Here is a 24,325-nt window from a genome sequence, read left to right as displayed (position 1 = left end):
GTTGCTGGACTTATCATGGTGATCACTTCTTTAGGTATATAAATGTTGAACACCTATTGTGTACCCCTGAAACTTACATATTACTGTATGTTAGCTATATATTTAATAAATGTCTTTTAAAAGAAGATATTTCTGGCTCCATAAAATAAATTGAGAAGTGTCTTTTTAAAATGATTTTGGGATTATCTTTTTTAAAATTTATTTTCAATTGCAGTTGACATTCAATATTATTTTATATTACTTTTAGATGTACAGCATAATGGTTAGAGATTTATATAATTTACAAAGTGATCCCTTCCTAACCCCTGATTAGTCTATTACCCATCTGGCACTATACATAATTGTTGCAACATTATTGACTATATTCCCTATACTGTACATCCCCAGGACTATTTCATAACTACCAATTTATATAAAAAAGATAATTTCACTCAATATAATAACGGCCATGAATGACAAACCCACAGTTAACATCATATTTAATGGGGAAAAGCTAAAAACATTATTAAAGTCAGAAACCAGAAAAGGATGCCCACCATCACCACCCTTATTCAACATAGTATGGGAAGCCCTAGCCACAATACTTAGACAAGAAAAAGAGGCATCAAAATTGGAAAGGAAGTAGTAAAACTGTCATTATTTGCAGATGACATGATACTATATCTAGAGAACCCCAAAGATTCCGCCATTATAAACAATGCTGCAGTGAACATATGGATGCACCCATCCCCTCAAAGTAGCATTTGGGTTTCTTCAGATAAATACCCAGAAGTGGGATTGCTGAGTCCTTCATTGTCTCTTGTTATAGCCTTTGTTTTAAAGTCTATTTTGTCTGGTATAAGTATTGCTACCCCAGCTTTTTTTGTTGTTGTTTCCATTTTGATGAAATATCTTTTTCCACCCTTTCGCTTTCTGTGTGTCTTTCAATCTGAAGTGAATCTCTTATAGGCAGCGTATGTAAGGGTTTGTTCTCTTATCCATTCAACCCTCCTGTGTGTTTCCAGTGGAGCATTTTAATCCATTTACCTTGAAAGTAATTTTTGATAGATATATAGCTAGTTCCATTTTATTATTCATATATATATATATATATATATATATATATATATATATATATATATGTATGTATGTATGTATGTATATATGTGTGTGTGTATGTATATATGTATGTATGTGTGTATGTATATGTTTTTTTCTTCTTAAAGTCCCTTTAACGTTTCTTGTAATGCTGGTTTGGTGGCGATGAACTCCATTAGCTTTTTCATGTCTGGGAAGCACTTTATCTGTACTTCAATTTTAAATGATATCCTTGCTCGGTAGGGTACCCTTAGCTGTAGGTCTTCACTTTTCACCACATTGAATATTTTGTGCCAGTTCCTTCTGGCCTGCAAAGTTTCTGTTGAGAAATCATCTGACAATCTTATGGGAGCTCCCTTATAAGTAACTAATTGTATTTCTCTTGGTGCTTTTAGGATTCCCTCTTTGTCTTTAACCTTTGCCATTCTAATTATACTGTGTCTTGGTGTGGGCCTGTTTGGGTTTGTCTTGTTTGGGACTCTCTGTGCTTTCTGGGCTTTTATGTCTATTTCCTTTGCAAAGTTAGGAATGTTTCCAGTCATTATTTCTTCAAATAGGTTCTCAATCCCTTGCTCTCTCTTTTCTTTTTCTGGTACCCCTATGATGCAAATGTTGTTAATCTTGGTGTTATCCCAGAAGTCTCTTAAACTATCCTCATTTTTTTAAATTGTTTTTTCTTTTTGCTGTTCTGATTGAGTATTTTCTGCTACCTTGTCTTCTAAATCTCTGATTCGATCCTTTGCTTCATCTAGTCTTCTGGTGAATCCTTCTCATGCATTCTTCATTTTAGTTATTATATTCTTTACTTCTGACTGGTTCTTTTTTATGGTTTCTATGTCCTTTTTATGCTTGCTATCTTGTTGTTGACGTTCTCACTAAGTTCCTTTAGCATCCTTATAACCAGTGTTTTGAACTCTGTATGTAGTAGGCTGCTTGCCTCCATTTAATTTAGTTGGTTGTTTTTTGTGTTTTTTTTGGAGTTTTATTCTGTTCTTTTATTTGGGACATATTTCTTTGTTTTCTCATTTTGACTGCCCTCCTGTGTTTGTTTCTATGTATGAGGTAGATCTGCTATGTCTCCCAGTCTTGGCCTGATGTCCTTATGTAGTAGGGGCCCTGTGGGGCCCTGGCACAGTCTCCATAGTCACCTGCTCTGGGTGCTCCAGGAGTGTCCTTTGTGTCGGTTTTGTGTGTCTTCCTGTTATAGTTGAGCCTTGATTGCTATTGGCTGGTCATTGGGTGGGATTGACCCTCAAGCTAACTGGCTGTGGGGTTTGGCCACATCTACATCTTATGGGCTGCTGTGCGGGGGGCTTAACCCACTGAGTAGGATTTGCCCCAGCAGGCTCCGGTGCCTGTTGAGACCGCCCTTTGTGTGTTGTGATTTGTGGGGCTAATTGGGTGGTTCTGTACTGTGGTCTGAAGCCAACCTCCAGGTATGTTGGGTTTGAGGTTCTTGGGAGGGGCTCTAGGGTAGGTCCAGTTCACCCACTGCCTGTGACCAGCCAGAGACTACCTGGTAGGAGCTATGATGTGATCCATGGTTTTTCACTGACTGTGCTAAACCTGGAGGCATGTGGGAGAGGCCATGCTACAAACTGAGGACAGTTACCACCAGTACCAGGCCTGGGGTAGTGCCACAAAAAGCCAGGACACCCCAAGTCCTGCTGCCACCTGCAGGCTCCCTTAAAGTTCAGCTGCCAATAAAGCCCAGAGTGGTATGCAAGTTGGGTGAAGCAGGGTCTCAGGGAGCCCTTACAGTGGGAAGTGTTGTGGTCACCATGTTAATGTAGACTCTGGTTTGGTGCCAGTGCTGAGCCTGGAGTGACTCAGCAAAAGTCTCAGAGCACACCGAGGGCATTCGCCGCTTGCCTGAAGTCTATGGACTCCGACAGTTTTCCAAGAAAGAGTGAAATGCCAGTGGGGCTTGCTGCTGAAGGAGAAAGTGCCTCCAGAGTTGGGGGAGTTGGGTGGGGTGGGGTCCCAGGGAGTCAGCAGGGTAGAGCCCCGGAGCTCACCAGACCAATCAGATTCAGATTTAGCTGTAAGCATAGGGGGAGGGCTCAATGCATTAAAGATGGCGACCAGCTGCATGGGAAGGGGAATTTTCACAGGGAATATAGCAGTGTCTTCCAGCCTTGGCTCGAAGCCACACACCTTAGTCTGTTCCCTGTATTCCTCTTTCACTCCCTGAGTCACTGTCACTTCCCCGGAGCCCAAGGTGAGGGCCTGCGAGCAAGTAAGGACCTGCGCGGTCCCTTTAAAAGGATGTCTGGGTTTCCGACAGCCATCTTTCTCACCCGGATGGTCAGAATCCCCACTGTTTTTTACAGCCAGATGTTGTGGGGGCTCCTCTTGGCACCTGTACTCCTGGCTGGGGATCCTGGAGTGGGGCTGGGGTCCTTTGCTTCTCTGGGGGGGAACATCTGCAGCCAAGATATCCCTCGCAATTTTCATCCAGCACAGGGAGGTTTGGGGACAGGCCATTTTGAATCTCTGCCCCTCCTACCAGTCTCATCATGGTTTCTTCTTTATATTTGTAATTATAAAACTTTTGTTCAGCCAGATTTCAGATGGTTCTCCAGGTTGATTCTTCTATAACTTAATTGTAATTTTAATGTGTTCATGGAAAAAGCAGGCACAGTGTTTATCTACTCACCATCTTAGATCTCCTCCACCAGAGCAAGAAAAATATTGATATCAACCTTTATATAGAACCAAAAAAATAAATAAATAACCCAATTTCACTTATTAATGTAGATTCTGAAATTATGAATAAAATATCAATAAATAAAATCCAACAATATCTCAAAAAAATAATATACTTTAAGTAGAATCTACTTCAGGAATGTCAGGATAGATCAATTAATGTTTGAAATATTAACATAACGAATGGACAAATTAAAAGAGAAAATTATTTGATCAATCAATGGATGCTAAAAATTCAGTATCTGTTCCTAATTTTTTAAATTCTAAGTAAAATAGGAATGGAAGGAAATCCCTTAAATATGATACTCTTTGCCCAAAGCCAAAAGGAAAAAGTATGCATTCTGAATGATGAGAAAGTAAAGTCATTGCGCTTAAAATCAGGAATAAGTCAGGGAGACCGATTATCAACGTTATTCCACATTGCTTGATGGGATTCTAGAAAATGCAGTAGATAAGAAAATGGGATGCATGGTATAAATTAGAAGATAGGAGAAAATTTATTTTTTGCCGATTATACAACTTTATACCTAGAAAACTCAAGAGGAATTTTTGAAAAATCACTAGAATTAATAAGAAAATTTACTAAAGGTAACTGAAAATAAAATAAATGCATAAGATTTAGCCGCTTTTCTCTATACTAGCAGTAGCCAGGTAAAAATGGAAGTCCAGGGGGAAAAATGCCATTCATAAGATCAATAAAAATTATGATATGTCTAGGAATAGATTTGGCCAAAGAGATATATTGAAAATGCTATAAAATGTATTAAGACACATAAAACAATATTTGAATAAATGAAAAGACATGTCATATTATTGTTTGAGAAAGCTTAGTATCATAAAAGTCAATTCTGTCCACAAAAGATATAAATTTCATGTAGTGCCAATTAGTATCACACTGGGCCTTCTCTCAAAGTCTGCATTTGACAAGATTTGCCCAGGCTGAGATTACAAAGGATGGAATCCTTACCTAACAAGGTTTTATGTAATTCCATCATGTCACAGTTGCTGTTGAAATGATTCACTGGGGTTCTTTGTCACTTAAAAATCTAGCTCTATCAAGTTTTGTTGTTGATTTTGCTGTTGTTCTTACAAAAAGTCAGACTGGAGCACAGAGTGGCACCTTGGGCACTGTTGCATGTGTGGTCGAGTAGGATACAAAGCCAATTCTGACCTACCTTTGATATTTACCCCTGAGTATTGATATTTACTCCTCTGAGTATTGTAGCCAATAGGGAAAGGCTGTGTTAAGAGAAAGATGGAAGGTGAAAGGACAATAAGATATCTGTGGTTCCTTTCAGGATTGTTCTCTTCCATCATGCGGGAGCTTGCCAATATCACCCATGATGGGCCCAAGTGGATTTTACTGGATGGTGACATAGATCCAATGTGGATTGAGTCTCTGAACACTGTCATGGATGACAACAAGGTATTGAGGGGGAAAGGAAATCCCCACGTCATCCTTAATCATCTATTAAACCAGTCCCCCTGACACATTTGGAAATCGCTATTCCACATAAGGGCTGGCCCTGAGTAAAGAATTACCAGTATCTTTGTTTTTTAAATTTTTTCCAGTTGTATTGACATGTAATTGACATATAACATTGTGTAAATTTAAGGTGTACAACATGATGACTTGAAATACATATATTGCAAAATTATTAACAAGGCTAGTTAACACCTCCATCATCTCACATGATTACCTTTGTGTGTGTGTGTGTGTGTGTGTGTGTGTGTGTGTGCGCGCGCGCAGGCGCGGTAAGGACTTTTAAGATCTACTCTCTTAGCAACTTTCAAATATACAAAACAGTATTGTTAACCATAGTCACCATGCTGTAGATTACATCCCCAAAATTATTCATCTTATAACTGGAAGTCTGTACTCTTTGATCACCTTCACCCATTTCTTCCCCCATCCCACCCCCACCCCCCATCCCTAGCAAGCACCAATCTACTCTGTCTCTGTGAATTTGTGTGTGTGCTTTTTTTCAGATTCCGCAAATTTGTCTTTCTCTGTCTGGCTTATTTAGATTCCACAGTATTTGTCTTTCTGTATCTGACTTATTTCACTTAATATAATACTCTCCAGGTCCCTCTATGTTTTCACAAATGGTAGGATTTCCTTCTTTTTTATGACTGAATATTATTTAATGGTATATATATATATATATATATATATATATATATATATATATATATATATATATATATATAGCACATCTTTATTCATTCACTCATTGAGACGGACATTTAGGTTGTTTCCATGTCTACGCTATTGTGAATAATGTTTCAGTGAACGTGGGAGTACAGATCTCTCTTCAAGATCATGATTTTGTTTCTTACTGGTGTCCTTATAACATCTCAGAACTGATTCATCCAAACGAGCAAGAAACCATTGCACTTACTTCAGTGGCACTGCCATTGCTCACACTGATTTTAGCATTGTTATAACTGAGAATCTTCTGCACATAGATTAATTTAGTATTTAGAGCTGAAAGGAGTCTTAAGTCACCTATTTAAATCTTTTTTTTCTTTACTGTTTTCATTTTTTATAAACAAGGAAACTGAGGATCAGATACATTCTGAGCCTGTCAGACATTCTCAATGGTGACCCATCTTTATTCACAGAGAGTATATTTTATTTTTTTATCAACAATGAAAACTAAATGCCAGTAAAGTCGCTGTTAAGCTGGTAGCTGCTCCTAAACTTGTTCAGAAAGCACATCCCGATTAGAAGTTTTAGGATGGCTTCAACATTTACAGTTTCATCACAATAAATGTATGTTCTCCCAAAGGGGCTACTTTAAAAGAAACAGCACTAATCTGAAGCCTAAACTTTCTTCCTTTAATAATCTTATTCTAATACAGTCTAGTCATCTGAATCATTGATATCAATTTAAACTCTTTAGATAACGTTTTTCCTGATTCAGTACGTGTACCACACATACACACACGTATGTACTCACACACAGAAAGGGGAAGGGGGAAATACAGGAGAATGAGATTGTTTCAGAAAATTTAGAGAGTGCTTCTATAGTAGTTGACCCTGACCAATGGAGGCTTGGATTGCACAGGTCCACTCATACACAAATATTTGCAATGGGCCCACTCAGTTCAAACCCATGTTGTCCCAGGGTTGACTGGCGATCGGGAATCTGCCTCTGTGGAATGCTGACTTAAATTATATACAGATTTTCAACTGCATGGGCAGTGGGTGCCCCTAACCTCTGTGTTCAAGGGTCAACTCTAATCACAAAGAAGGAAATAACCTTTCATAGTCCCTACCAGGAGTCATCCGCCAAAGCCCCACCAGCTGGCCATGCCTTCCGACCTGGTGTGTGCCCCCTCCCCGCCCATGTCCTCCAGGTGCTGACCTTGGCGAGCAACGAGAGGATCCCTCTGAATCCTACAATGAGGCTTCTCTTTGAGATCAGTCACCTGCGCACCGCCACTCCAGCAACTGTCTCCAGAGCAGGTACAGCCTAAGAAAGGGGCGAAACTAAAGTGCTCAGCAGACAGACACTGCTAGCATTCCACGTGATGCTGCTGGCTCTGAAGGGAGCTCACGCCGATCACCCAAACCCCGGCCTTCTCCACAGCCCTCATGCACATCACAGGGTGAGCAAGTGCTCTGAGGCCCGGCCCGGGGAATATTCTTCATTCAGAAACATGATGGGAATGGGGAGGGAAATGGCCCCTGAACTGGACAATTGTCCTCTGCATGTAAGTGCCTCAAATTAGGCTCCTTTTAGGCCAGTTCTAGCCTCCAGGTCAATGGAGATGACCGAGCGTTGCAGTTGTCACTACATCCTGGTGGGCAGTAACAGCTTTATACCTTAACTTTCCTCTAACTCCACTGCCAAATTTGTCAGCAGAGACTGAAAAATAAAGAGGGTTGGTTTGATCTCCACCATAACATCAGATGCCCTGTCAAGGACCTGTGCTGAGGTTGGAGGATACAGGCCGGAAGAATCATCTCTCTCACTCTGTATTTGTTTCCTAGGACTGCCATAACTAATTATCATAAGCATGGTGGCTTTTACAACCACATACATTTATTCTCTCACAGTTTTGTAAGCCAGACACCCTAAATCAAAGTGTCAGCCTTCTCGGGGAGAATCCTTTCTTGCATCTTCCTGCTTAGGCGTTCCTTGGCTTCTGGCCCCACGACTCCATCCTCCACCTCCATCTTCACATGGCCTTCTCTGTGTGTCTTTCCTTTTTCTGTCTCTTATAAGGACACTTGTAAATGTCCCACCCAGATAATCCGGGGTAAATTCACCTTAAGAACCTTAACTTAATTACTTCTGCAAAGGCCCTTTTCCCAAATAAGGTCACATGTACAGGTTCTAGGGATTAGGACGTGGGCATATCCTTCTGGGGCCACCATTTAACCCACTACACACGTCTACACCATGCCAACTGTTTATAATCAGTCACAGCCTTCTTTCCTCCTGAGCCTAGACGTGGCCTTAGGATCCTTCTCAACACTGCTTTCCATCAGCTGATATCAGTCCATTTCCTGAGCAATTAAAATAACTCTCTGGGGTGAAGAATATACTGATGTCCATGGAGAATTCACTGAACTATATTCCGTATGCTCCCAGGGATCCTGTACATCAACCCGGCAGACCTGGGATGGAACCCTCCAGTCAGCAGCTGGATCGACAAGAGGGAAATCCAGACAGAGAGAGCCAACTTAACCATTCTGTTTGACAAGTATATTCCAACCTGCTTAGATACCCTCAGAACCAGGTAGGCCAAGAAATAAGGAAGGTTGCAAGTTAAAGCAGTAATCAAAAGCCTGTTGGCTCACATCTTATGTCCCACTGATGTCATTTCTGTCCTGTCCCTGAAGTCAGATGTCCCCAGATCATTCCCCTCTGGGCACTGCAGATGGCAAAGGGATGCCTACTGTCAGTTCAGGCAGGAGATGAGATGAGTAAAGAGGAGGAAGATTTAAAGTGCCTTTTGTGAGTGCCACATGGGTGTATTTGAAGGAGGCTATAAGGTGCAATATCCGGTAACAATTCTGAGATCCTTCAATTTGCAGGGCATGCAGCTGGCCTTCCTACACATAATACACAGGTCATATCGACAAACCTAGAGGTGAAGGTGACACCTGTCAGTGACATGGGGGCCCCACTTCCTGTTCCTGACTGTTATGTTCATGGCCCAGATAATGTGGAAGCAGGTATCATTTGACCAGTCCTACCCCTCTGGATACTGTGAGTTCACTTTTCTCCTTTGGGTTTGCAAAAAATAAAAGCAACAAGCCCTGACCACATAAATGAGAGATTAATTACCCTTAATCAAAAGCATGCTTATTACAACAAGACCAATATGTGTCTGCAAAGAGAGTTTCCAATGTTTAGAACCTGCTTTTGTACACACTGTTTTCTTGACAGTTGATGCATCATTCTATGAATCAGGCATCCAACCCTGTAGTTCAGCCAAGTTCAACCATCAGAGGCTGGTGCTGTGAAAGAGACATGACTCAGAGATCCATAGTTCCCGAAGATTCAACAAGTTAGGGTCAGGATCATTTTTCCCAGAAATGAAGTCCATCTCTCAAAATGATCCTTGATTCCTTATTTGTTGGTCTGTCAAACATGGGATGGAGAATTGTTCACAAGTGTCGGGGCAGAGGTGAAGGGAGAACTTTCCACCGCAAAAGGATTCGAGGCACTCTTATTTCATGTGCCCCCCCCCAACCTGTCACTATCCACCCACGTAAGAGTGCATTTTGTATAACTGTAATAAAAGCTGAGTTGCAATTGAGTAGTTGACATAGTGGTATATTTTTAGATATTTAAACATTTATTTTGATTTTGTAATTTTTATATTTTGGCATCAATAATTATTTTTCCAAACTTCAATATTTTCATAAATCTTTGAAATGCCTTTACCCCCTTGTGACCTGTGGGCTCCATGGCCGTGGGATCTAATGAGATAAAGCAGCCTTGGCAGCAGGCAGTGTCTGGAAGGGCAATAGTGGTGAGTGTCCCAAGTGGGCAAGGGCCACAAAGAGTTAAAATACCATGGAATGGGACGTTTTTGGGAAAATAGTATACCCGCATTCTTTCTCTTTTGCTGAGACACTTGTCCAGTATATTCTCTGACTAACAGGCCATTTCCCCCTTGGCATTTAGAATAAGAGATGCCAAACTTTTGTCTGTTTATGTATGAGTGTGTATGTGAGTGTGTGTGAGCATACATGTGCTCATGAGCCTGTACAAGTCTCCGAAACAGGCTTTGAAGCCTCTGTATTAAGGCTATCCAGAGACGACTCTCCTCTAATCTCTGAACCCCATGGCTCGCAAGGAAAAAAAGCATAGCTGTCATTTATGGTGCCTGCTCTGGGTGTTATTTCATTTCATTCTCACAACATTCCTAAGAGAGCTACCCATCCTGTAGATAAGGGAGCAGAGGTGCTGTGATGCTCCCTTGGCGTCACAGCTAGTTAGTAACAAGGCACTTCCTTCACAGTCTTCTGTTTTATTCATAACAGTGTTGGAATGCCAGCTTTATGCGGCCCTGTTAAAACAACGTTATGCAATGTCAACACATAGTAATTTTTACATTGAATGAGCAGACCTCATAATGGGTGATTATAAAACAACTTTATTTTGTTTCCCACTGTTTCTTCCAAACCGTTTTATGTGGCTGGTTGTCCTCCTGCCCCTGAATTAAATATAGGTGACTTTTCTGGTCATTCCTCAGAAACAAAAAGGCGTATGATTACTTCTACTCACACAATCACACACACACAATATGAAAATTTTAAAAAGCAAACTACACTTAAAATGAAAGCTTCTCCCCCTGCCCCCACAGCTCAGGCCTGCTCTAGCTCTGGACCTGCAGTGGGAAAGGGGAGTGTCCTTAACTTCTTTCCTTACTCTGTCAGCTGCCCCCTCACCAGCTGTGGATTGAAGGGGGACAGAGAGAAGAGAGTAAGGGGCAGGAAAGTTCTCATTGGCTGGTATTGCATGGCCTTAGTTACCCTAGCTGTGACAGATTTGGAAATCTGACCCTTTCTCTAGAAACTTGTGTGGATTCCTTGGACCCCGGCCCATCACTGGAGATCTCCCTATGCCTCTCCATAGCCAATCCTGGATGGGCAACTCCTCACACAAACCCCTTAGGGTGGCCCCCTTAGCCAGCATCTAACACAACCTCACATTCTCATATCCTACACCCAGATTCCAGGAAATACCTCTCCTGTGCCTTGACAAACTATAGCACAGGCTGCCCCAGCACTCAGCCTCTACACCTACATCCCACTGTGAGCTTAGCAAGGCAAGTCTCTTCAAGGTTTGCCAGGCATTGGCACCGCCTTCCCTATGGGAGAGGGGGCACTCATTGCACACCAACGTTCCCTCCAAACTCCTGTATGCTAATTTCTAGCCCCTCCAGCGTCTCCCACTTTGATCCTCAACCCCTGAGAAGATGAGAGGCCAGGGTCACAAAGCCCTTTGCAAGTGTCCCCTAGATTGTCTGGAATCTCGGTTTGGAATGTGAGAGTAGTTGGACCCTACTGTGTTGGCGCCTCATCCAAAACTGAGTGTAAGGTGGTTCCATTTTGACATTCTGTTACAAATACCGTGTTTCCCCAAAAATAAAACCTGGCCGGACAATCAGCTCTAATGCGTCTTTTGGAGCAAAAATTAAGACCCGGTATTATTTTACTATTAAGACCGGGTCTTATATAATATGGTATAATATATAACAATATAATATAATACAATATAATACCAGGTCTTATATTAATTTTTGCTCCAAAAGACGCATTAGAGCTGATTGTCTGGCTAGGTCTTATTTTCAGAGAAACACGGTATGTATCAAGAAAATGAAGGCAAGCCCATTAAATACTCAGTTTCCTCATTACTCATGGAAGTAATGCCTAAACTATTAGACCACTTCACAGCATGGCTATAAGGACTGCAGTGAGATTAAAAACAACCGCTAACACAAAATACTGAAGAGAATGGAATGCTATGAAAGAAACTCTGAAGCCCAAAGCCAGTAAATGACTTATAAGGTGTCAGTTGATGGCGTTGCTCATTTTGTAACAGTGAACCCTGCCTCTGTGCAGCCTGTGAGCTCAGCTTCCTGTGGGAGGTGGCCGTGTGGGCAGGCATGCAGGAAGGGTTGAGTGTGTGGGTAGGTGGTGTAATCCGTGTGCACACATGACAGGATCAGTGTGCCCGTGTGTACGTGTGTGTGCACATGCATACACACTCGCCCCTGCTCCCTTGGGCATAGATGCACCTTTGTGCATCTCTTGATATCTGCCTTTCAGTCAAGACCAAAGCCAAGATTAAAAGTACAAAATCCAGGCCAGGACAAAGTTACAGAGGTACATTTTTAGAAGAAGAACTCCTATAAATAAATCATGATTGTATAAAATAACCATCTATCCTGGCCCATTCTGCCCCCCACCTAACCGCCCCCCCCAGAGAAAATGTTTTCAGTGTGTTTCAATTGATGGAACTCCTCTGAGTTGAAATTGTGGAACCTCAGAATTACACCCAGTTGACTCTGGTACTTCTTGACAATTGAGGAAACTGTGAAAGAAATGAAACTACTAAGATAGTTACTTGTTTGGTGGCAGCTGCCTGCATTCCCAAGGAGTGAGGGGGGGTCATCAGTGTTCAAAGAAGGGAAGTGGAGAGGGGGAGGTTACCAGAGGAAAGGGAGATGAGAAAATGAACCTGCTTGGGAGCACTCTGGGCCCTTACTTCTTTACAAAGGGAACCGGCCCCAAAATAGCTGATGAACCCAAAGGCTTCAGTAGCACTATGGTCCTCTGTAATCCCAGGGAACTTGACAAATCAGGAGTCCATGAAACCCAGCTGTGTCCCATCGCTGTCTACAATGCCTCTAGGGAACCCGGTGTTTTAGAGCCGACTGGGGTCTCTCTTTGCAGATTTAAGAAGATAATTCCAATCCCAGAGCAGAGCATGGTTCAGATGCTGTGCCACCTTCTCGAGTGTCTCCTGACCAAGGAGGACATCCCTGAAGACAGCCCCAAGGAAACTTACGAGCTTTATTTTGTGTTCGCTGCTATCTGGGCTTTCGGCGGAGCAATGGTCCAAGATCAGGTAAGAGGAGGTGCTGAGGTTGACACCCACATTCAGTCCACCGTGGCAAAAACTGATCTTCCAGCGAAGGTCCGGAAGGTCGGACAGCTAAATGTCAGAATTAACATGAAAGCATCAAACTATTTAGTTCTCTACCCATTGCTCTTCTAAAGACATCTGTCCCCATAGATGGGTCCCGGATTGGAATGTATTTCGAGTTGTTGCTTTTTGAGTTACTGAATGTATCTTTGATTTCATGGAGGGTTGCAGTGTTTGAATTTGAACAACCGGAGGTACAATTGAGGAAAGGTACCTTTCAAGGTGAAGTGTGTTTTATAAGCAAAATTATGCTGTGCTGTGGAAGCTTGAATAGGAGGAATCCCTTTAGCCTTCTCAAAATCTTCCAGAATAGGCATGCACCAGTCTTCACCAGGCCAGAGTTAACCAACATGTCCCCGTACCCCTGAAATGCAGATCTGTTCACAGAAGATTGGACCAAAAGTCAGCTGACCCCTAGGGGTAGGAAACCAAAGTAGTGTCTGTCTCATGGTGTTGGCTGCTGCAGCTTCATGCTCTTTGGGGGTGGGATGTTTGCCTGGAGTATCTTGACATCCTATTCCCTAACACTTCCTGCATTCCCAGTCTGTTCTTTACTTAGTTTCCTTGAAATAAAAGGTCTTCTATCTAGAAACAGCATGTTCAAAATTATCCATCTCAGTCTTTTACAACTGACTCTAGCTGTCAGGAAATAACATACACAGGTTAGGAACATGGATTCTGGATTCGAATTGTAGCTCTGCCACTTACTATCTGGGGGACACTGGCAAGTCACTTAACCTCTCTCTACCTTATTTCCCCCATGTGCACGAAGGAGATGAGAGTGGTGATAGTGAGGGTGGTTGTGAGGATTGAATAAAGGGATACCGTTCTGACTGCCTACCACGAATGTGGGCAAAGCACTTAGAATGGTGCTGGCACACACACACACATGCCTAATAATGGTCTCGCACCACAAATACTCAGTTTCGGAGCAAATATCTGGTGCCTGTCTCACAACAGGGGATCAAACTAAGCTGCAGTTGTTAGAGATAGGATTGAGTCTTCCTGGTCTGGGTTGACCATAGGCTCTTTCAAGGAGAGAGGTATTATAAAAAGTTTCAGACTGCCAGGGCAAAGCCATTTCTAAGAATCCAAAATGGAGGTGAGCTGGGAGAATGAACAATTAATTCAGAATTACCAATTAATTTATGTTCCATTTTCACAGCCTCTGGTTGTAACACGCATCCCACCTCCCATCATCCCCTAACATGTTCCTCAGTGCTCAAAGTTCAGAAAGCAGTTTTCACAAGCTCTTGGGACATGTGCCCTTCTCCAGCTCCCTCTCCAGAGCGAGATGCTGATGGGAAAGAGCAGAAGGTGCCTGGACGGGGAGTATGACATTTGAGGATTCCATGCTGTCTGTCCCACACCCTTGGAGCTTCTCCACGGACGGCTTCTTTGGCACTTTACATTCCCCCTTTGAGGCGAGGGTGCAGTGAGTCCAGCAGGATGGATGAGACCTCGTCGAAATGCACAGAGATCCAGAATACATAGGTTATTACTTTCCATCAAATGCAGCCCCTGACCTTTCGGCTGCTGAAAGAAATGTCAGACAGGAACCACTGCTGGGCTTTTCTCCTATGTTGGTGCTGAACAAGCAGTGAGGGGTCAGGAGGAAGATATCTGGTCAATTTTTCTGTCTCTGAACAGAAAAATTTAAATCCACTCAACTCTTTAAAAGCCCAAGAGAAAGCACCCCTCCAGGCATGCCAGGCTCTGGAACACTTGCAGCTGTAGGCAGCCATGGTAGCACATGGGGCGAAGACAAGGGAGAATGCTTTTAGCAGCAGGAATATCCGAGACCCCTCCACCTGCATTCACGCCACACACCAAAAAGAGTGCTGTAAATTGAAAAGCAGGAAGTTGGCCAAAACACTGACATCAGGAATACCAGTGGTGCTTACATTTAAAAAACTGTCATCAGAACAAAGCAGAACTTAAAATACAGCCTATGCTTGAGCAGAATGCTCATAATAAAAGGGCGGGGGGGGGGGTGGAGCATGATGGTAAATACTTTGCAACAACTATAGGAAATGATCTCTCAGACGTGAATGATCTCTAAGGGAGCACCGGACTGGGAGACAGAAAACCTGTGTTCAACTCCCAGTTCTGCCATATGCTTCTAGAAGTATCACCTTTTGAGCTTTTGTCTTTTCAGATATAAAATAGGAATCCTTTTCCCTAGCCAGGATAACGTAGAGCATTGTGAAGACCCAATGAGATGTTTTGTTGGAAACTGCTGCAGCATGCCAGTACAGACTCACTGTCATCCAGTTCCAAGGGCAGGAAGGAGACCAGAGAATTGTCAGAATCCAAAGGACTTGGGGGTTTCAGAAGGGGCTTCTTCACTGAGGTCACTGCTGAAGAGATACCAGAACTGTTGACATGAGAAAGGGCCATGGGGATGACTCAGCAGACACCTTGTTTTTATAGTGTCCAGTTGTAGTAGAAAGTGAGGGCAAGAATCAGGAGGGCGAGACGATGTTCGGCAGCCCAGCTAATGGCTTGGCTGGGAAACTGACCGGGTAGCTCAAGGTGTAATTGGGGGTGAGGAAAGGAAAAGATCATCTCGGATTTTCCATATTAATTTAAAATTTGGTTATTGTAGGAAGTTAAAGGTCTTCCAGAATTTTACCCATGAGTTAAAATGGGAATTTTTTCTAAGGCTTCTGATTGCAAAGAACAATTTTGAGAGGATACAGCAGCCCCTGAATCTGAATTCAAATCAGAATAAGAAGAGCATACAAACCTGTCCTTACCTTAGAGCCTATTTCCGTTCTCATTTTAAGCGGAAAGAATTCAATTCTTCTTACTTAATAGATAGCAACATGAGGCCGTTTCTTCCAAGCCCAGGCTCATTGCCGTACACCCAGTTCCCTGGTCTGTACAGCCTTGGAACTCCATCTTTGTTCAGCCCTCCAGGAACACTTCCTAAAATGCCCCACCTGGGCCTTTTTCCTTTTGAGGATTTTTCCCAGGTCTGTGTCTTCGTCATGGGTTTGCTCCCCCAGAGGATTGCCGGTAGCTGCAAGTATGTTTTGGGATGTGTGTGCATACATGTGCATATGTTTTAGCTTGGACACAATAAGATCGTCTGAGTGTACTGGGTACACAGCCCTGTCCTTAGTGGCTCGTGGTTTAATCTGTATGCTTGTAAATTATGTCTCCGCCTATTCCTTCCGTCAGAAGACCAGTACAGCTTTGTCTCTGCTCTTGAAGGAACCTTAGAAATCTTCTTTTCTAGGATGCTCATTTACAGATGAGAAAACTGAAGCACAGAAAGCAGGGATTTGCCTGTGGTTATGTACCTGACTCCCCTGAGTCTTCTCATGTAACCCCCATGCACTCCCAGGTGTCAACAGTCACATTTTATTATTTCCTCCTCTGGCTGCCATCGTGGACATTGCTGTCTCAGGAGCCTAGGATAGGGGAAGTCTATCTCTCTGGGAGTTCTCGGCCACACTTGCCCATCTTTTGGTCGCGGGCTCCCACTCTCCTCCATGTTCTTGTGCCTCCCTCCCTGACCCTCCACCCCGAGACGGCTCTGAGATGTGCCAACGCCAGGGAGGCTCAGCTGCCTGGTCAGGCAGGGGCGCTTGCACATGTTCAAGGGCGGCCTCTGCTTAGCTGGGCCTCAGTCAGGGCTGCTCCTCAGCAAACAGCGTCCTTTCTGGAAGACCTGGTCCATCGAGCAGGCCTACATGAGCAGGAGCATTTTGTGTTCTCTGCCCTGCCCTTCTGCCTAATGCCTGGGCAGCCTGTCTAGGCTTCTCGAGCTCTGGACAGCCTTGACCTCCAACTGCTTTGTTTTGACAGCTGGTGGACTACCGGGCAGAATTCAGCAAATGGTGGCTGACAGAGTTCAAAACAGTCAAGTTTCCGTCCCAGGGAACCATTTTTGACTATTACATAGACCCAGAGACCAAGAAATTCGAACTGTGGTCCAAGCTCATCCCCCAGTTTGAATTTGACCCTGAGCTGCCTTTACAGGTGAGTGTGGTGGGTAACCAAGGATGTGCAGTGACTCTGGGAGCAGCCCCTTCACGGTAGCCGAGAGTTCTGACCTTGCTAGTAATTAGTCATCACCAGCTGCTCACCTTTTCAGAGGAAATCATAGGTGTGATGAAGTCGCAAGGTTCCCCAAAGGCTCGATAACTTGATTACCGGACCCCACTGTCAACCTGGGGGCCAGAAGGTGATGGCAGGAGCAGAAGTGTCTGAAATACAGGGAGGCAGACAGAGCCGCTGGAGGAGGAAGGGGCTGTTCTCCACCCAAAGAATAAGATACAGGGTAGTCTTACTGGGGACATTAGGGAAGACCCTCCTGCCTGAGGTAGTGAGCTCGCCTGGACAGCAGACTCCACTCTCCTGAAATGTTCTAGAACCTTCTGCAGTGCATCTGTTTCTCCCACGAGCCCCTGGCACACTCATTGTGTTCCTGTTCCAGGCTTGTCTGGTGCACACAAGCGAGACCATTCGAGTGTGCTATTTCATGGAGCGGCTCCTGGAGCGGCGGCGGCCCGTCATGCTGGTGGGGACGGCCGGCACGGGCAAGTCGGTGCTGGTGGGAGCCCAACTGGCCAGCCTCGCCCCCGAGAACTACCTGGTGAAAAACGTACCATTCAACTACTATACCACGTCAGCGATGCTGCAGGGTAAGGGGCCCAGACGGCATGTGGGTGGTAGAGGGAGTGTCCGAATGGCCATGTTGCCTGGCACAGAGCTGGGGCAGAACCAGATGCCTGCTCGGATGGACGGTGCCTCTCCTCTCACAGTCCCCTTCTCACCGCTCCCCTCCTTACTCTTCCACAACACCTCTGTCCCACTTCTCCGACAGCCCTGAGCCTCCTTGCCCCATCCTTTCTCCCTACATTCCTCCTGGGGCTGCTAAATTCCTCCAGGGCGGGGAGTTCAGCACTTTGATGACAAAAAAAGCTGCAAACCCACTGAGAGGTCTGCATGGGCCTGTAGACGTCTGTCATCTGATCTATCTCGAGAGAGCGTGCATTCATCCCTCATAGTTTATAGATGGGGAAACTGAGGTTCAGGTAAAAGTACGTGATTGCCCAAGGTCACCACCAGGCGGCAAGGCTGGCATGGCACTTCCAGCCCTCTGACCACACGGAACATGCTTTTTGCTGGGAATTGACATGGGCCCTGCTGGGTGTGACTTCAAGGTCAGGTTCACGACAGGTGTTTTCTTCTCCCTAGAGTCACTTCCTCCTTGACCCTCACAGTAGAGTCTCCTTTTCTTTTCTTTTTTTTTTCTTTTTTTTTGGTATAGAAACACTTAACGCATTAACCCTTGAAACAGCTTCCTTTCAAAGAAATACCCACGCCAACCTCCCAACAAGAGGAGGGAGTGGCAGGGCTGGGGAGAAACCCTGTTCCTATGCCTCACACTGGTGTAATGGCCTTGCCCTACCCTTTGTAACCCAGCCCCACCCCTAGGATGTGAAACCCACAAAAACTGAGGACATCCGTAAGTTAAAAGCCATAGTGTCCAACGTGAAAAGTGAACCTGCACTTTTCCTGTCTGACTACATCATCAGGCCTTAGGCCAGCAGACTCGCAAAGCGGTCTTCACTTGGACCACCACCTGCTCAGCCCGGACTGTTTTTACTGAGCTGGTCACTCTGTGCCCCCTGCCCGCTGTGAGCCCAGAGGCAGTCATCATGGTGTGGCCACTGCTCTGCTTCCCCCCGATCCCACGTGAGAGGCCAGCACACTTCCCACCCTCTGTCTGCAGCACTGTGCCCCCTCTTCCAGGGTCCAGGTCCACATGCTGCTACAGAGCAGCCCCGTCTGTGCTCTGCTGTCTAGCTCTCATAGCAGCCAAGTGCCAGGAGCTTGATGGAAGTTAAAGTTGTCCCCTCTCTCCCCCTCAGTGACAGAGAGACGTCCCCATAGGCTTCATCCACTGCTGGGCTGGGAAATGTTTCACACCCTCAGTCCCAGTCCTGCAGTGGACAGTAGCACTACATGAATGCTAACAAGTCAGACAGTGAAGTGATGCAGACTTCCGTGGATGCTTCGCTAGTCAGCCAGTGACGTGGGCGTCTTCCTCTTAACACTGAAAGAATGCTTCCTCAGTTTGTTGTGCTCTTCGCAGTGTTAAACAGCTACAAGAAGGAAGCACTTTGAAGTTTAGTCGGTGTTATTCACATTTTTCTCCAGCATGTTCTTTGTAATCAACAAAACCAGTCAAGCCCTGGTCGGTATGTTTGCCCATCTCCCTAGTGTAAATGCCCCCACGAGGACCAGTTGCAAGCTTCATGCAACGTCAATGAACATGGAGTCCAGAAGAAGCACACAGTAGCACACCACTCATAGTGGTTCTGTTTTATGGATAAAATAGATGAAAGTAACCCCAAGGGCATAGATTATGGCAAAGTAATTTGGGTGTAATGAATTTGGAATATTTATTACCTTTTTCAATGTAATTCACTTAATTGTAAGTTGACCTAATTTAGTTTTAAATAATGGCTGTGTTTAACAATTTGATTGCAAAATTCCCTCCGTTTTAACAGTCAGCTCTTAAGAGACAGCTCCAGTAAACCACTAGCTTCATCTTTACTCCATGCGTCCTCAGCCACCATATGCCAGGCAATGTCATAACCTTCCGTCACGGCCTGGCGCCAGCACATGAGCACCCAGCAGTGGTCTTAAGCAGACTTCACCTGCCTGGCTGGTTCACATTGTAATGTTGTTTGGTCTGCGTAACGTAGTTTGTTTCTCTTCGTTGTTCATGGAAAGATATTACCTCTACATTTTTTTGCAAACCTTCAGTCCAGTGACAATTCAGATTACCAGCTCTGTCCATTTACACCAACTCTTACTATTACTTCCAACTATACTAATGAGACGATGATAACTTACATTTCCCAAGCATTCACCAGGTATGTGTCTGTCACTACCTGAGATTAGTTATTTAATCACTTAATATTTTACAGCCCTTTAAAGTATCATCCCTGTGTTACAGATGAGAAAAACAAAGCACAGAGAAGTTAAATAAGCTGCCCTAAGCCACACAGTAAGTGTTGGAGCCAGGGTTTGAGTCTAGACAGTTTGATTTCAGCATCAATGCTCTAATCATTGGGTTATACTGCCTCCCTGATAAGAAAATACTTTTGGAAACTGCAATAAATATTTGATATTATTATTACTATTATCATTAGTAGTAGTATTTGAGTGTTCTAGAGGAGTTGTTTTCTAGAATCCTGTTATGATTATATAATGTAAAAAAAAGAAAACTTTAAATAGAGATTAAAAATTCATAGCCAAGAAAGAGGAGATGAGCTTCTTACACTGTCCAGACCCCTTGCTCCTACTCTGAGTCCCTCAACTGGTGGACTTTCTCCTTCCCTCCTGTCAGAACACAGAGAATTCTTCTCAAAAAGTCACAGAATGCTGTCAAATAGACCAGGATGACACTGGCTTCTCACTGCAGCTGAATATACACCAAAACACACTTTCTGTCTCATGTTAATTCCCTGGTGGCCTCTGGGTCTCGTCCCTCCTCTGAGGATGAAGCAGCTGTCCTGTCACCTCACCTGTCCAGAACCAACTAGGAACTGGCAAGTGACCCAAAGCCCAGAGTAGCTGGCACATATGTAACATCTATGCAACAAAGCTCATACCCTGATTCTAAAAAATGCTGACTTCCCTTCCTCAGAACCTCCTTCCTCATCACTCTTTCTGCAGCCCAGTGTTTTCACTGCTGTTTGTACTTAAGCCCTGTGTAGCTAAGAAAAGATTGAATGTGAGGTGGTATAGTTTGTTTTAAAGGGCAGATAGTACATCCAGACAGAGGTGCAAAATGTGTGTTTATAAAATGTTTGTAATGGCAAAAGATGGGAAGTAGTCTAATTATCCATATGATGGAATGCGAAGCATTATTACAAAGGATGAGGAAAGTCTCTATGAATTGAGTTGGAACCATTTCCAAAGTTTTGTTGAGTGAGAAAAGAAAGATACAGAACAGGTACACAGTATCCTCCAAATTGTCTTGTTTAAAAGGAGATATTATATATATATATATATGGAGATATTATATATAATTTATATATATGTGTGTGTGTGTATAAATGTACACACACATGTAAATACATATATATGTAAAATACATATATGAAATATCTCCAGACACACAAGAAACTGATAACAGCAGTTTCTCTTGGCAAGGGGAACTGGATGCTGAGAGTGGAATGCTGAGAACTGCTTAAACTTTTTAAAAATTATGAACTATTTCAATCATGCAGAAAATAATATAACAGATGCCCTGTACTCACCACCCAGATTTCACAGATGTGAACATTTTGTCATTTTGCTCTGTATGGTAGCTTTGTAAGTACAGCCAACACACCACCCCATCCCTTCCTCCTTCCCGCCCCTCCTTAACCAGACTACTAAACTTAATGTGTATCATTGCAAATTTATACTTTTGGTACATATCGTACCCATAAACATGCATGGTGTTGTGTGCTTTTAAATTCTAAATATATATCATACTGTAACTTCCTTTGGCAACTTTTTAAATCATTGTCTGTTTTGATGCATGGAGATCTATTTCATTGATTTTCACTGCTGCATAGCATTCCATTGTGTGAGTAAGTCACAGCTCGTTTATTCATTTTCCTACTAAAAGGCAGCATAATTTTTAACATTTTCCTTTTAAAAAGCATTTTTAAGTTAGAATTGATACACAATACATGGCACATATTAAACTGTACAATCCGATAAGTTTTGAAAAATTTACCCACCCATGAAACTATCACTACAATCGAAATAATGAACACATCCATCACCTCTGGAAGTTTCTTATGTTCCTTGATAATCCCTCACTGTCTCCCAAACCCCATCCCACCTCCTGTACCCGTGCCTGGCAACCACTGATTTGTTTCTGTCACAATATGTTAGTTTGTATTTTCTAGAATTTTTTTACATAATGGAATCATACAGAGTGTACTCTTTTTTGTCTGGCTTCTATCAGCATGATTTTGAGATTTATCCATGTTGTTGAGTGTACCAATAGTTCATTCTTTTCATTCCTGAATAGCAAGATAAAATATGTAAAACACTCAGAATGATTCTTAGCGTACAATAAGTGCTTAGTAAATGGAAGATGTTATTGTAATATTAAAATCCTTCTCAAATTTAAGAATCTATAAATATTAAACAATAATTTCTAAGCCCCAACTACCAAAACAAAAGGAACATAAGCAAATCCCTTTTTCCTTGACAAATGAATTTAACATAAACTATGCTAAAACAAAAATAATGTTTCAACTTTCAAATAGGCAATAACTCCACCCAGCAGGTCAATTCATCCAGGTCTCCAGGGGAGATATTTTGCAGCTCACTCATTCTGCTAGTCCATCAAATACCATTTTTCTCAAAAACAGATTTTATTTTAATAGAGAAAGCAGCTGCTTGATACTTTCTGCATCTCTCCTCTCTCTCATTACATCCAGCTCTAGGGTCTTCATTGAGTGCTTTTCTAAACATAGATTCAGAACTCTTTTAAGTGCAAACAGGGGCTTTGTTTCCAGGCATTCACATTGCCCACCAGCGTGGATAGCAGATGCTTTATTTAATGTTTATAATATGCCAGGCCTTGTGCTTTAGTTCATTTAATCCTCCCCACCCAATGAGACACTGTATCCATAATGCTTTTAACTGCAAGCAGTGGAAAATCTGATGATAATGACATAAACAGAGATTTTTTTTTTGCATGCGTATAAGAAGTCTTGAGGTAGGTAGTTGCTAATGCTAAATCAGTGATTCAGTGCTATCCATGCTATAATATCTAGTACAAAATGGTGCTGCTCCAGTCATCACATCTACATTCTAAATGGAAGGAAAAAAAATGGTAAAGGGAAGAGTTAGTGCCCATGTCAGGACATGAAAGCTCTCCAGGGACATAGACTTACATCTGTGTCTTACCATTCAGTACTGTGTCGCATAGCCACCCCAACTGGAAAGGGACTAAAAAGAAGGAAGTTGTAAATGGTGTCCCTCACAACGATGATTGTCTCTATTTTTACACAATAAGAAAATGACTCTCAAAGTCACCCAGTGAGTTCCTACCCAAGCTGTGTTGTTTCCTCACGCTGTAGTGGTCATCCCCTTTGACAACACTGAAGTCATGCATCTGAGTTTCCATAGTAGAATGCCACCTTTGCTTTTGTTCATCTGCTATCTAGAGCACATGGATATCTTTCCCTTTGAGGGGAAATAGAATGGGCCTGTTAGTCAGTCCTTGAAACACTGAGAGTTCAGTTGACTACTCTCCAACAGCTGCACAAGGCAGATTGATAATGCTGGCCTCTCCAGTAGAGAGACAGATCTGTGCTCTGTTCCTCCAGCTTCTCTACACTCCGCAGCCCAGATGCACTGCTTTCATTCCCTTCACCCAGTTACAATTTAATGACCCACCCTTGGCTTCTGTTAAGGGTTAGGATGATAAAAGATAATTGTAAGTTATTTTTATGCCTTCTCTAAAATCTCAGTAGAAAATCATGCCCCATTTGTAGCCTGATAAACCTTTTGTAAGTATTCATGATATATGCCTTTTAGAATTTCATGCCTGAAAAATTTTTTCATACTGAAGTAGAGATGGATTTGTACCAGTAATCCTGGATGACATGGTTACTGTAATTAAACACAGGTTTAGTTCTGCGCTTTCAAGTAGGCAATTTATAGAGGGTAATGTGAGATACGTTTTTATTTGGTTACAGTGACTATGTTATCTTAGATTACTGGTGCAAAGAAGTTTCTTCAACATTATTTTGGAATCCATTGCAGTGTTTATTTAATTGGTCTATTTTATATCTATTCAAATACCTTAAGCCTCTTCTCATTCTTTTTGAAAATATAAGTAATTTTTTTTAAATAAAAGATTTGCAATGACCCACAGACAGGATAGTTTAGAAAGGGAGATGGAGGAGCAATGAACTTGGTCAAGGCATCAGTGGATTTCTATTTGCAGTTTAGACAGAATGGGCCAGAGATGAAGCTCTTCACAGTTGTGAGTTCTCTTACTGCCCAACTGCAATTTGAATTATTAGTTCAACAAATATTTGAGTGCTTGATCATACTAATTAGATAGGAGCTCAGGTGTCTGAGTCTTTGTGTAAAATCTCTATAACCTGTTCATTAAAAATTTAGGTTGGAAGGGACCATAGAAGGTCTGATCAAACTCAACCTCAAAGGAACATCGAGCTTATATTATTACGGATAGATAACATTCGTCCACTTGCCTTACTGTCTTTCAAAAAGGAGATGACACAAAATTAAATCACCAAAAATTTCTCTCTACTGAGTAAGACACTCTGCTTCAAATGGGGGAAGGGAGTTTC

At 42.9% G+C, this 24,325-nt stretch overlaps 1 protein-coding gene across 3 annotated transcripts in view; it reads left to right on the top strand.

Moving 5' to 3' along the window:
* DNAH9 (dynein axonemal heavy chain 9) overlaps positions 1-24,325 on the top strand; it is a 316,438-nt gene that overhangs the window by 152,321 nt on the left and 139,792 nt on the right. For all 3 annotated transcript variants that reach the window (XM_088801911.1, XM_088801910.1, XM_088801912.1), the window contains exons 33-38: positions 5,085-5,212; positions 7,150-7,258; positions 8,391-8,538; positions 12,713-12,887; positions 16,782-16,955; positions 17,413-17,620. In XM_088801911.1, coding sequence (XP_088658037.1) covers positions 5,085-5,212; positions 7,150-7,258; positions 8,391-8,538; positions 12,713-12,887; positions 16,782-16,955; positions 17,413-17,620 — 942 coding nt within the window. The remainder of the gene's footprint in view (positions 1-5,084; positions 5,213-7,149; positions 7,259-8,390; positions 8,539-12,712; positions 12,888-16,781; positions 16,956-17,412; positions 17,621-24,325) is intronic.

This window comes from Rhinolophus sinicus, chromosome 12 (assembly GCF_057876585.1).
Source record: "Rhinolophus sinicus isolate RSI-liver-muscle chromosome 12, RSI-T2T, whole genome shotgun sequence".
Taxonomy (NCBI): Eukaryota; Metazoa; Chordata; class Mammalia; order Chiroptera; family Rhinolophidae; genus Rhinolophus; species Rhinolophus sinicus.
Note: the sequence above shows the minus strand (reverse complement) of the source record. Positions and strands in the feature narration are given on the sequence as shown.